The sequence below is a fragment of the Mesitornis unicolor genome, unplaced genomic scaffold (assembly GCF_000695765.1).
Source record: "Mesitornis unicolor isolate BGI_N332 unplaced genomic scaffold, ASM69576v1 scaffold38909, whole genome shotgun sequence".
NCBI classification, from domain to species: Eukaryota; Metazoa; Chordata; class Aves; order Mesitornithiformes; family Mesitornithidae; genus Mesitornis; species Mesitornis unicolor.
The window spans coordinates 1-14,105 of record NW_010208617.1 but is presented as its reverse complement, the minus strand read 5'-3'; the positions used below and the strand labels follow the sequence as shown (position 1 = coordinate 14,105).

The 14,105-nt window shown below is 40.4% G+C and overlaps 1 protein-coding gene across 1 annotated transcript; it reads right to left on the bottom strand.

The window, feature by feature from the left end:
- Positions 1 to 3,678: 3,678 nt before the first annotated feature.
- Positions 3,679 to 13,997, bottom strand: ADH5 (alcohol dehydrogenase 5 (class III), chi polypeptide; the record flags this gene model as incomplete). The annotated part of the gene is made up of 9 exons (XM_010192575.1): positions 3,679 to 3,751; positions 5,603 to 5,741; positions 6,639 to 6,774; positions 7,472 to 7,732; positions 8,310 to 8,529; positions 9,243 to 9,330; positions 9,920 to 10,061; positions 10,993 to 11,094; positions 13,954 to 13,997. Coding segments are annotated over 9 exons (1,157 nt in total), but the record flags the coding sequence as incomplete, so codon positions are not given.
- Between the last annotated feature and the right edge of the window lie 108 nt (positions 13,998 to 14,105).

The window sequence follows — 14,105 nt, the reverse complement described above, 5'->3', positions numbered from 1 at the left end:
CTGGGTATGGAGTGGACAATGTTAGTATATATACCTCTTTATTTTCTGTTAATGGATCACAATGAGCTGGAAACTGTCATGTCAAGGAGGATAGATTGATTAAGCCTCTCTCTCTACCCTTTCTTTTCCCATGCCCACTTCCTTTCCACCATCTTTGGTGTCTCTGCTGAGGGAATGTGTTTTTCTTCTGAACTGTAATGAAAAATTTTTCAGACGCCATCGCAGACTTAGTCTTACACCACTGTAATGCAAGAAATAGTTAAACCAATGCAGACATTAAATCATACAATCATGGGCATAAAATGCACCTTTTACAAGGTGTCTGATGACTCTGTTGCCACATTAGGCCCAAGCATATGATGTACTACATACCTTTGGCTCCCCTTGGCACTGCAGAATTTAGGTGGGGGAAAGGGGTTAGTGCTTCACAGAACTGGACTCATCTACTACCAAATACCAAATTTGCCAGAAAATGTCTTCTCTGCCCTGAGTGCCTCAGACCTCTGTTGCTGTAAGAGTATCATTGCAATGTTTTCATTACCTTTATTATTATTTTTAATTATGCAGTAAAGTGACCTGGAAGGATGCATATGGAGCGTGTGCGCGTGCGTATGCGTGTGTGTGTGTATAGATTTTAACAAAACAGGCTGTAGTACTTGAGTGGGGTTACCTGTGTTGAATGAGATGTAATGAATATATTGAGATGACGCCTGTCCTGGAGGTTTGCCCACCATATCATTCACTTGAATGGTTACAACGGTCTTGCCTTTTCTATATGTGTGTGTATGATGGGGGGTGGGGGGCTTCATTTTTGGTCTATAAAATAAAAGTTGCAGCTGCTTTTAACAGAAATAACTTATTTTTTGTGATTCAGGCAAGATGTAGCATTCTCATTTGCTTGCACTACCTACAGTAGTGCAAGCCCTACTGGTAGATGAATGCAACCAGTTAAAAATCACCCCTAAACCTGCACATATGCTACTTGAATACTTCTTTGTCTTTGCACCAAGCATGAAGCATCACAGCATGAAGACTGTATATAAAGAATTCATACTACTACAGTATTTTTAAACAAATGAAAAGCTTAGTCAACATCTACACCAGTTCTTTCAACATGAGATAGCACATCAGCCTGGAGAACAAAACTTACTAAATAAAAATACTATGAAAGGCTGTTTTTTCACTTACCTAGCTGTAACTTTGCTTGAACGTGTCAGACCTGTGCTGACTGGATTTGGGAAATGATCTATTTTTGATTCTTACAGAAGTTGCTATCCACTTTAAGAAAAAAAAAAACCATCAACAAACAAAACCCAAAAAAACCCCACCACACAACAAAACAACAGAACCAACTAAAATCTACTTTCTAATGAAAACTTCAGACATTGTGTACACCTCTGCCAAAAACCCAAACATGCAATTCGTTCGGAAACAATCTCCTACAGTATTTTCCCTTTACTATCACGTAAGAGTGGAAACTCTTCATGCTGTTTCTGCAAATAGACATGAATATTTAAGGAGAAAAGATTTGATAGCTAATGTTGAATGAAAGTAACAGTGGGAGAGGGGACAAGCTGCATCTTTTACGTGACAGCCATATACATTTCATGTACAGTCATTTGGTGAACACTTTTTGTCCACTTAACTCCTTACCACAGTACAATACAGTACCTTGATCACCAAGAATAGGGTACAAGCTTACGTGTATGAGTCCCTTTGTCAGCTGAGCAACTTCAAAGAGACTGCTTCAAAGTCTGAAAGCTCTCTTACATAAGGGCTAGGACATCAGTTCTTCAGGCTGGGAAGAAGTTGTTTAGTCTTTGACCCAAGTGCTCTGGCATCACTAAATGCCTTTGTTGTTGACTTACCCTGGTATTACAGGGATGCTTTCCACAAACACGCTTAAGATGCAGATTCTCTGAATTAATAGTGTAATGCATACAACATGATTGTGTGGTTCTGAGCTAGTCTGTGCAGCCTAGAGGAAAAGCTGTTAGGGTAGAAATACTTCAGAACTTTGTTAGATCCAGTTTAGGGTACTTTTGCTAAGATGTTGAGCTAATATTTTGTTGATACTATATTGATACTCAGAGTACTCTTGTTGGAACAGCTTCTTGACAGCAAGTTTTCTACTGAATTCTGTCATGTTCAGCCAGCATTTCTGGAGCTGCAAGGTACTGAGAATCACGTCACTGGTGTGTTGGAGGGCTCACTTTCCTGGTACAAAGTCACTTTTTATTTCTTCTGGATGCTCAGAATTGAAATCTTATGACATTCTCAGGAGTTAACTTTGTTGTTTACTCTGTCTGAAATGAAGTTAGAAACGCAGCTACCTCAACTATTTTCAGAATGCTTTAGGGATATCTTCCCAGGGACAAATGGAAAGGATGTGATTGTCCCAGTTGCATAGCAGTGTCTTGGGGTAAGGCAGCTGTTAGTGGTGAGAGGGAATTTATCCTGATAACATTACTGTTTGCATTCAGAGTTCTCTGTAACACTTGTTTTGACCAGCCTCCCTTAAAGCATGAAACTTCTCTCTTCGTTAGCATCCTTGGTTCACTGAAAAACACTGACGTTTTATCTCTTATCTCTGGGTAGCTTTTCTGCCTCTGCTTTGCAGTCTATTTCTGCTGTTCTGTGTTTTTATGACACTGCTTCCAGGTTTCAATTCAAGTAAGTTTTATCCAATCAGAGTTCAGCTATATAGTTAAGAACCTGCAACTCCAAAATTAAGATTTAACTTCTCCCCTCCAAGAACAGCAAAAACAACCCACAAACCCCTGAAGCATTCATCACACAAGGCTCTTTACTGTTTTTACCCTGTGCTCCTCCAGAACAGACTGTTGCTCTAATAGTAATGTTCCCTGCTTCAATGGCATGATCCTGCATCAGACTAAATAGACAGGACAAGCCCACGCAGTTTCTTCTTGCAGTGTTGGTTGCTTCAGCTGTGAGTAAGCTTAAGGAAATGGCAAAATCACCCTACTGAAGCTTTGGAAGACACCACTAGGGCAAGTGACTGGAGTAGTCTATGCTATCATCTTTACAACAGGCCTGCCTACAGCTACTGTCATGAGCCAAAGAAAATAAGGCAGAGCATGGACTTCCCAAGTGAGCATGGGTATACCTGAACACTTAAGTCATACATCCAGCCAGATTCTGCTCTACAGTTGGTCTCAGGGTAGAGCTGGCTGGTACATCCTTTAGTCCTAGAGTAGCCTCAGAAGTTTGAGAGCTGGTGAGAGTTCCTGCTACTCTTATCAGTACAGTTACAGGACATCAGTGCTGCTTCTCAACCCAGCTGTGCTCAGCAAACTGCCCAGTGTAGCCAATCCCACATCATTTGTTCTGAAGAAGGTTTTTCCTCTGTCATGTATGCACATACTGGAAAGTCGCTAGAGGAAAACAGTAAGACACAGCAATCGTAGTCACAGTCTTGATGCTCAATAATTCAGATATTGTGTTTAGAAATAAGCTTTTATTAAGTAGATTAACTGAGTTAGGCATTATTGAATTTGAAAAACAAGTGCAGAAATGGAAGTTCCACAACTAGTGTTAATTATATAACACTACTCAGTGGTTACTGATTTTTGTTACTTAATATTCAGAACGCTCACCCCAAAATACATCATCTTCCTAGTCCCAGTGGATTTTCATTTGCCTGATGCTACCATTATTAAAGGACAGATACCACGATCCTGGCCACAGGAAGGTCCACGTTTTGTTTTAAAACTTTAGGACAGTTCGAATGCTTAAAATGGAACAGAGAAAGAGAAAAAACAAAAACAGTAAGTTCATTTTCTCCCCTTCCCTGCCCTCTCTTTCATGGCTGCGATATACTGTAACTTAACTTCTGTTTCCTCTAAGAATGAAGTCAGACATTTATCTGTAACATTTATTAAAAATCCTGTCTGAAAACATTAGTAACGCTTGTTACCTTTGGGGTTTTTTCAGTCTCTCCCCCAATAAGATATAACCAAAATGGAAGCTTTTTCAACATACATGAGTGTCAGTTTTCAGTAGCTAGCCAAGAATATTGCTCAGGAACATCACTATTTACAGGCATTCCCTCTTGATTGCTTGGAGAATTTTAAGCAACTTTCATTATTAGTTTCATAGGACATGCTCATGTAGGAATAAAGCATTGAAGTGAGACAGATGTTTGTAAATGGGAAATGGGATGAACTGCTGGACGACCTTTGCATAGATGTGGTGTTTCCAATTGTAAAAGGTACAAATGCAGTTACTGTTAACTGACTTATCCAAAACAGGAATACACATGCGATAAAGCAGATAAAGTTACTACTTTTGAGTTATATACCATACATCAGTATGGACTGAAATAAAATACAAACATCATGATGGTTTCTTGAAATAATGCTGGTAACTTTATCCATGTGCAGGTGAACCTAAATATGGATAAACAGAGTTGCCTGCATTAGTGCAAATATGCAGGAAGACAGTTTCTTTTATACTAGAACCTCTCTCCAATTTTTCCTCTTGTCCACCTGCTGATTATTCTGTTTATTCAAAACATATTCTTAAAAAGTACATAACCTATTCTGCTAATAAGCTGTTTTCTACTGTTGGAGGCTCTCTGGTAACTTCATTAAAAGTCTCTGAATTTCCATCGATTACAGAGCATCTCATTAAAATTCATTTAAAAGAGGCTTGCTTTTAAAAAGACACAGGAGAAGCTCTAACACACCTCAGGCTAAAGCTGTCTAATCCTTCCTCCTTTTCTGCGCTGGGTTTTAACCTGCAGATACAAGTTCTGCCACAGGATCCCAATGCTGGTCCCCATTTTCCTGTATCTCTGCAGGGCTTTACAATGATCACCCAATATATCCTCTGACAAGAATACCCTACTTTGCATTGCCTCTGTAGGTTGATCACTACTTGCAAAGTTTACTGCTGTAAGTGCAACGAGGCTCATCACACACACATCCAGCAGACTTTTTACCAGCAAGGAGGGTCACTTCAATATGCAGTGGATTTGGGCCTCACTGTTTAATACAGCCATGGCATAAGTCTGCAGTATGAACAGTCCAAACTGCCATTTATCTTAATAAAGGCAGAAACTGTTAAGAAGTAAAACCCCATTCTATGAATGTTCTACTCCAGTTCAAACTAGAAAAAAGAGTATCTTAAAATGTAGCATATTAAAAGATCATTCCAGGTGACTGATTGTGCTGGTAATTTATCCTAAATAGTACAAAAATATACTGAAATCTACTACTGAATTAAAATAGACTAATGACTTGTAAAACTGTAATAAAGTGACCTCCCCTACAGCCTCTTTACATTCTTTTTCTGAGGAAGAATGTTCTAGCAGTACTGGAAGCCCAAGACTGACTTGTCCCCTTTATCAGCTTTACATACTTGTGTATTTCCCTTATACATTGTTGCTTGCTTTTTACTCTTTGCCTGTGTTTTGGCACAAGCCTAGAAGCTCAGAGAAAGTATATTTGTTTATCTCAGAATTAATGTGCACGGTATATGTCAGCCTTTATTCTCCCTGTTTAAAACATGACAGTGGGCAGGGAACCTGTATTTTGACAGCATCTCATCAATTGTCACCTTTCAATATTATGAACATTACCTCTTTCTTGTATGCATCAGCTCGAAAGCCTCATTAATTTTGTCAAAAGGCAGGGTGTGAGTCACAAATTCATCAACCTTGATCTTCTTGGACATGTAGTCAGTCACCAGTTTTGGTACATTGTCTACACTCTTCCAGCCTGAAAGACACAAAATGCGCATTTGTTGTTCCCATTTCCACTCACCTTGGAAAACGGAGAGAAAGAAAAAATATACAACCCGTACACGGGCACTTGTGTGATAAATATGAGAAGGAACAGAGATCAGTGACGTGTTTGTCCCTCCTGCTTTTGGCAGGCAGTAAGCAAGGAATGCAAGAGGACAGCTACGTCAGGCAAGAGCACGCATTATCCAAACACATAAGTGCACTAACCTTTCACTAGGTATTTCAGCATTCACCGTAACAGCAGCCTTCACCTAGGAAAGCATGCATGAGGAATCTCTATCAGCCCCTCTACGTATCTTTATAACCCAACTAAGTTTTGTGATACAGGGAAAAAGGACAGTGTTATAATAACATCAAGTTTGGATACTTTCATGAACATCAGCAATTAGTGAATCTCCAAGTTATTGGTAGCTGTAAAAGTCTCAACATGTTTTTTGCTGAAAATGTCAATCAAGCACTTGCTTTTTATTTTAAAGCTCTTTACAGCATATTCCCATGTTAGCCCTGCAATCTGCTTAGTGATTAAGCAACACAAACATGTTTATGTGAGTTCCCATCTCCCCAAAGACCGGAGATGGGACCTTTCTCTCCTTTCACTGAACCAAACCTTCACTTGGTGATATAAGCAATCCCTTTATACCACTTCTTTAGTACTGGACAGCATATAGTTATATTCTATCTTCAAAACACATGAGATGTCATACCAATGTGTTTATTTGTAGCATGCCTGTAGGAGTATCAGAATTTAAAAGTCTTTATCTTAAAAGCTAAAATAACATTTATGGACAACCTGTCAGTAGCAAGGCAGTGTGTTCTTCCCACTCTTAACCTATAGTAAATTATTTTTGCCCCCATACCAAAAGAGAGTTACCTCCAAACGCAGTCCCTTTCCATGTCCGCCCAGTTACCAGCTGGAATGGCCGTGTGGAGATCTCCTGACCAGCAGCAGCTACTCCCACTATCACGCTGACTCCCCAGCCTTTGTGGCAGGCTTCCAAGGCAGCCCTCTTTACACATGGATAGGACAAAGCAGAGTGTTTATTGCTAATGCTGATGCTGCCTAGACTGGCACAGGTTGCACTTGCTTTCCCCCAGGTAATGAATCACCACATCAGCATTTAAGGAACAAGAAATACACTGAAAAATACATTAAATTTTCCATTGGTTCAGTCTCTTCTTGTACTGTTAAAGACTTGCTCTTTTTATATCCTCACCTGGGAGAAACTATATTCAGGCCATGTAGACCACGTTACTGACAGTTTAGGAATGCTGTTGTAATTCCTTGAAAACTAGCCTTACATTCAGTAATACTTCTGCATTTCCAAAGGTTCAATTCATTACTTAGGGAATTAGATACCGAGTGGTCCTTGAGGTTTTAGTGTTCGTTGCACAATACAGTTTATGTGAGTTTTGTTAATTTTTCAACTGTCAACATATGAAAACTCAGGATTTTGAAGAACTCCCATTAAGGAAAAAAGTTTGTAAATTGTAAGTGCCATTTTCAACCTAAGAAGTACCGTCTGCTTTCACTGCATAATTAGGATTGCTAAAATTGGACTTTTTAGTCATAGGAGTTACCATTACTATTTAAAAAATAAATTCATATGGCATGTTTTCTATAACAAGAAAGCAGTTTATTTTGCTAAACTAAGTGGCAGCTAGCTAACCCTTCCCTCTATGTACTGCTCTTAAGCAAACACTCACCATGACTCCAACATTACCAATGCACTCAAACGAGTAGTCTACACCACCATCGGTCATCTCAACCAGCACCTCCTGTATGGGCTTCTTGAAGTCTTGAGGGCTGATGCACTCAGTAGCTCCAAACTCTTTGGCTTTGGCATACTTATCCTTGTTGATATCAATGCCAATGATCCGGGATGCTCCTGCTATTTTACAGCCCATAATAACTGCCAGCCCAACTCCTCCTAAACCAAAAACAGCACATGTAGAGCCAGGTTCCACCTAGGAGTAAGAAAAGGGCCATGAGCAACACAGAGAAAACTCATCCCTCCACATGTGTAGGAAACACAGGTTAAAAGTCTGTAATGAAGGAAACATGGAAGCAAATATACACATCTATGAGACTTTATCACTTAGATAAGGGAAATTATGCAGAAATTTCATCCAAAAGCTCTTTTGGTATTAAGCTTTTCTTTTTGCCCAAAGACTCAACTCCCATAACCTGTCCTAGACTCATCCACACTCACCTACCAGCTCTGTCTCACCCTGAGCTTCAAACTATTAGAATGACTTGCAGCAAGATTAACATAAATTAGAAAAGTAATTTATATATAGCTAATATCAAAAGGGATGCAGAATCTTCACCTGGATTTCCTCTAAAGGGCATCAGGTCCTTTCTAACCTGGTCTGGCCTTTGTGGAGAAATTAGAAATTCTTAGCTGAACTTCATCAGTTGAAGAGGAAGAAGAAACAAAAATATGGTACATCATGTTTACAGTCCTAATCTCGTCCCTAAGCTATCTGTACTTTGGCTCAGATATAGTTACAGAGAAAAGCCAGAGGCCACCACAGCCTTTACCTTAGCAGTGTTAACAGCAGCCCCATAGCCAGTAGAAATGCCACAACCCAGCAGGCACACTTTATCGAGAGGTGCTGCAGCATCTATCTTGGCTACCGAGATATCAGCCACCACAGTATATTCGGAGAAGGTGCTAGTCCCCATGAAGTGGTAAATCTGCTTTCCTTTGCAGGTGAATCTGCTGGTACCATCAGGCATGAGTCCTTTCCCTTGAGTAATTCTTAAGGCAAAGACAGGCAAGTACAGTCAGAGTTTTAAGCAGTAAATACTCTCACCAGACAGTATCTGTTCAGTAGCACAGAGATGCAGTTGCATACTTGCACCGTTATTTTTTAATCATTCCCATAAACCCAGAAGTTGACAGAAATTAGATGCTAAACTCCTAAAACTTCATGCTGTTAATTCCTCTGTGGAAGCACTGAAAGAAATAGAGGTTATCAACATGCTGACCTTGTCAGTTACCAACGCTAACTGCTTGTGCCACGGTACCACATCCCCGTCTTCACCTCCTTCAGTACACTTGTCTTAAATAGCACCTGTCAGTTATGTCACTGGGAAAAAGAGCTTTCTGTTTAATTCTGAACCACTTGGCAGCTTTGGTGCTGACTCCTAAGAAGTAAAAGTGCTTCCCTTAAGTATGGATTAAATACGGAGTCAGAGCATTTATGTTTTAAAAGCTGTGGACACAAGCTAGCAGTTTACACCTTAACATACATGAAAACATAACCCCAGATTTATTTAAGGGCAAAAAAGAAAAGAAATTTTAAGGAAGAATGGAAAAGAGTGCATAGGTGACAGACTTTCCAAGTCATTAAATGATGCATCATGACATTTATTCTTCAAAGATAACTCCTGTCAGTTATTTTTGGTAAGTAGAACATGTGTACATTGAACTAATACTGAACTGTGTGTCAAAATAAAAAGCATACAGACCTTATCTTTTGGCACAGATTTGTTTTAGGATTCTTACAGAACTTGCACTCTCCACACTGTGGAATGTACAGAGGGATAACAGTGTCCCCTAATAAAAAATAACAAATGTTCTTTCACTAGTTATCAAACCAACCACGGCATTAGGAAAAAACTGAAGTTACTCAATTTTCATAGCTTTTCTTAAAACTTAAAACCTTTGTGTATTAAAAACTGTTTACAGTATAGAGTAGCACTGTTTACAGACTGCTAGATAAAACACTTTTTTCGTGTCTGAGCAGACAGCCAATCAGAAGTTCATAATTCCAGAACAAATAGGAATGTTACTGTAAAACAAAACAACCCCAAATCAACAGTGAACAACATGATTAAACCATTTAAAGCCCTTTATTTAAACCAACAAGTAACAACTATAATTTGGAAAAAAATCCCAATTCTCTTCTAACTACATTGTTCCAATTTCAAGCAAGGAATTGGTATGCTGGGCTCTTTTAAGAGCACATTGAATGGACTAGTGTTGTATCTCACAGACAAGAGAAATCTACACAGCCATACACCCCAGAATAAGACACTGTATTAACTCCTGCAATATAGTATTGCAGTGGCCCAGTTTGACAGTTGACCTTGTAGTAAAGTAACACTTTTAAAGAAGGCAGAAAACTTGTAAGATATTTTCTTACCTGGCTTTATTTTTGTTACTCCTTCCCCAACACTCTCTACAATTCCTGCTCCTTCATGCCCCAGGATCACAGGGAAACATCCTTCGGGATCAGCGCCGCTCAGAGTATAGGCATCAGTGTGACAGACAGCAGTGGCAACTATCTGTGAAGAAATATATATAACCTGAGGCGCCCTGAATAACAGAATAGGAGCACAGATCCAAACACTTCCCTTTGGTCAGAAATTCAGAACAATTTCCATGTCAAATTTGCCAATCCTGGCAGTGCTTGTGAAATGGCAAACATACTTTCACTCCTGGCAAGGCACAGGAGCGGCAAGGCACTTTTTCCTGAAAAAGCAAAGTCATGATAGTATATCTTTTGTCATTTCCATCAACTAAATTCTGACATTGAAATGGGTAGAAGATGACATCTGGTTTCCTAAAGCTAGAAATCAGTATTCCAAGTTGTCTCAAAGTAGGCTGGCATCTCAGATTTGAAATGTTAGTCTCTGAAAGTAAAATGACCAGAGAGACCACACAGAACTCTCAGTACTGCGTAAACGCAGTTTCATTCTTAAGCACCATGCAGAAACCCTTTCCACAGAGATAAATTTCACCTTAATATATACTGGGCAGATATAAGCTACTGCCAAGTCCTGATCAAATAGACAGTTGGGTATGGGGAATCCAAGAGACCAATCACAGCTCAGCCCCAGTAACTTACGGCCCGACTGAAGTAAACTCCAGTGTTACATAGCTGCAGTAAGTCACAAGCTGCTGCCCTTCAAACAGGATCAAAGGTGCTCCTAGCTCAGATGTTTTTTGGAAGCTCAGTCTGTAACAACTGGAATTGATCCCCAAGACCAGCCATGATCCTTAGACCAGACTGTGAAGTGAGACCAGTAGGAATAGTGTGTTATTCATAAACAGAGCATCTAAATGCCGTGATTTTCTTCTTTGTAAAGCCAGCTGAGATACTAATGAACTAATGCTATCCATTCAGCATTTCTTCTGTTGGTAAACAAACTGTTCAGCTTTAATACTTAACTCTACCAAAATACAATGCATACAGCTAACGATTGATTTAATTACCTTGATACGAACTTCATGAGCTTTTGGTGGAGCAACCTCCACCTCCTCAAGAGAGAGAGGTTTACCTGCCTCCCAGGCAACAGCAGCCTTGCATTTAATAACCTAAAAGACAACAACAACAACAAAAGAAGACATCCATTGTATGGTTTGTTCAAAATAATTCTTGTTCAGCCAAGTGAGAAAATGAGAGAAATACTACTGGCTTTTGGAAAGAATCCCAGATCTGAAATTCCTAATTTCAACACAGGCTTAATTGCCCTACATATGCTTTCAGGAAGCTAAATAATGAGTGAACCAAGATCTGAAATTTGAATGTCATTCTCTTATTGAGCAAAAAAATATTATAAATCCAGGCGTTCTTAGTAGGTACTCAAACACTGCAGTGAAACGAGCAATAGGAATGGAAAGACTGCATAATAAAAATGGTGGTTTAAAATAGGAGACTGACATTCATTTGAGATGTGTTCCTTGAGCACAGAGTGTTCAAAGTTAAAATTCAGAAAGCAAATTGAAGGTCACATAGTGGTTCAAGACTCGTATCAAGGGTGAATTTCTTGTTCCTTATCAAGACAGTGTCTGAGTAAGATTTTGGCAAGGAGATGTGTGTGCATGCAGCTGACATGCAAAGGCCTCCAGCAATGCCCAGGCACCAGAGAGTTTTTGCTGTACGGTTACTGTCAGTGAGTTACTGTGCAGCAACACCCCTGCAGAGCCTGCATGGATTACTCTTAGCAAGTCTTCATTCACTGCTCTCAGCACCCTGACAAATCCTCCTCTGCACCACACCTATACACGCCAGGAAGCTTTTCAAGCCAAATGGTGCAAAGCCTAGATGAAAGAGTAAGATCTGTGGATCTGTAAACCCACACCTATCAACAGGTACATATGTGCAGCTGACTGAGGAAATCAGGCATTGTAGCCGTACAATCCAGAGCAGCTTCAGGTGCAGCAAGGGTGAGCATCCAGGGTACCCTTAGATGTCAGTTTTACAAAGCGTGACTCCAGGTCTGTTCTTCGGGATAAAAAAGGCAGGGTATTGAAATAATCTGAATTCTGCTTTCAGAAAGACACATCTTTCAGCAAATGTGATACACAACAGCTTTCTGCAGGACACACAGACGAGCTGTGAAATCAAATTCAAGACCTTATCTACATACAACCTGACAAGGAATTGCTGTCGCAAATTAGACTGCTTCGGAACAGATCCCTTTGCAATCTACTCCAGAATAGTGTCTGTGTATTTTGGAATAATTCAGTTATATCAGAAGACTTGCACTGATTTTCTTTCATGCAAACAGTACCTAAGCCAAAGCAAGCCTAAGTACTGAAAGGGGATTAATGCAAATTCCCAAAACTAGCATACAGTCATCCAGCCTTTTTTGAAATTTCACTGCCTGGAAGGAGTAACAGCACCAAGACCACTTGTTGCACTTGCCAAGTCTGATTCATCACCTGCGTGTATAGGAGACAATAATGGGTAGTTTATAACTTAATGTAGTAATTTTGTTGTACAATAAACAGTATTGGACTTTGCCAGAACCAGTTAACACCCTCACTGTACCTGAAATAGCAGAACTACAGATGTTTACCTTGGCTTAAACTTGCTAAAATAAATACTTCCAACCCTAAAAGGTGCCTGAAGCTTTGTAACAGAAAACAGGTACCCATTCCTACAGCCAGCAGGGCCCAAGATTGGAGAGAAATACCCTTAACCTAGAACCATGAATTTCCCTTGCCCTGCTTTTTATTACCAGGGTAAATATTATAAAAATGCACCAGATGTGACATTGTAACTAACTGTGAAGTCATAGTATGGGCATTCATAATCTTCAAATGTACCAAAGATTTTGCCAGAAAAATCTAAATTCAAAGCACGAAGTGCAAAAGGAGCCATCATTTGGTAAATCATTTACTGGTTTTCAATCCATCCCTCATCCTCCCCTCATGAAGTCACTTGTTCTCACAAGGGAGACCATGCATTTCTAATTTTTATATTTCTATATGCTTAGTTAAGCACAGAATTAATGAGGGGAGAAAAGTCTCCTTACAGGATAAAGTCTGATCTTCCTAAAACTGGCACTACACATCTGGAAGGATATTTGGAAAGAATAACTTCTGACTCAGAAACTTTTAAAGAAGCTGGCTTTTGAAATTGCAGTCAGCTCACACAGCCATAAAGGCCCCTGGACTACTCAGAGTGGATATCAGAAAAGGCACACCCTCTGTCCTTCTGATATTCAAAGCTTTCAGCTGTTGCTTTGCTAAAACTCTTGAAGCCAACAACTGGAAAAAACACCAACTTTCACCTGTTCCTCATTTTCTCTATTAATCTATTAGCACAGGAACACTGCTGCTGAATTGCTTGTAGCTACACACAACCAGCTCTCACTCAGGATGAAATCGAGCAGCGATTTCCCTGCCCTGCCCTCTCTGAAACCACTGCTGGCCTGGAACAGCCCTCAGTGTCTGGACAAGCGAGACCACCCAGCCTGCTCAGACCAGGCCACTGAGCAGCTGCACAGAAATCAACACAGTATTAAGTAAGTCTGGACTATCACTCTGTGATATTAGGAAAGATTTCTTTACGTAAAGAGTGTGAAAGCACTGGAACAGGCTGCCCAGGGAAGTGGTAGAGTCACCATCCCTGGGGGTGTTTAAGAGATGCATAGATGTGGCACTTCAGGAAATGGTTTAGCACACATGGTGGTATTGGGCTGATGGTTGTATCGATGATCTTAGAAGTCTCTTCCAACTTCTAATGATTCTGTGATCCTAAGTCACACCTGTCCAAAAACCACAGGAAGCCATGCAAGCTCAAGGTCTTCTGCTTGTTTTTTCATGGCCGTGACTAACAACCGGGCTAAGCACACGAGTGGAACAAAAAACTATCACGGGAGTTGATTACAGCATGCAGCAGGGAGCAATGCACGCATCTCTGCTCCCAGTCCTGCAAACACTCACAGCAGGAGCCTCCCTCGCCCGAATAACGGCTCCGTTTTCTGCCGCTCACTCCCAGCACGAGAGCGCGGAGACACCAGGCCTACCCCCGCACCCCGCTTTCCGCTGCACGCTCGCACCGCAGCGTTCGGGCGGGAGCAAACAAATCAGCCACG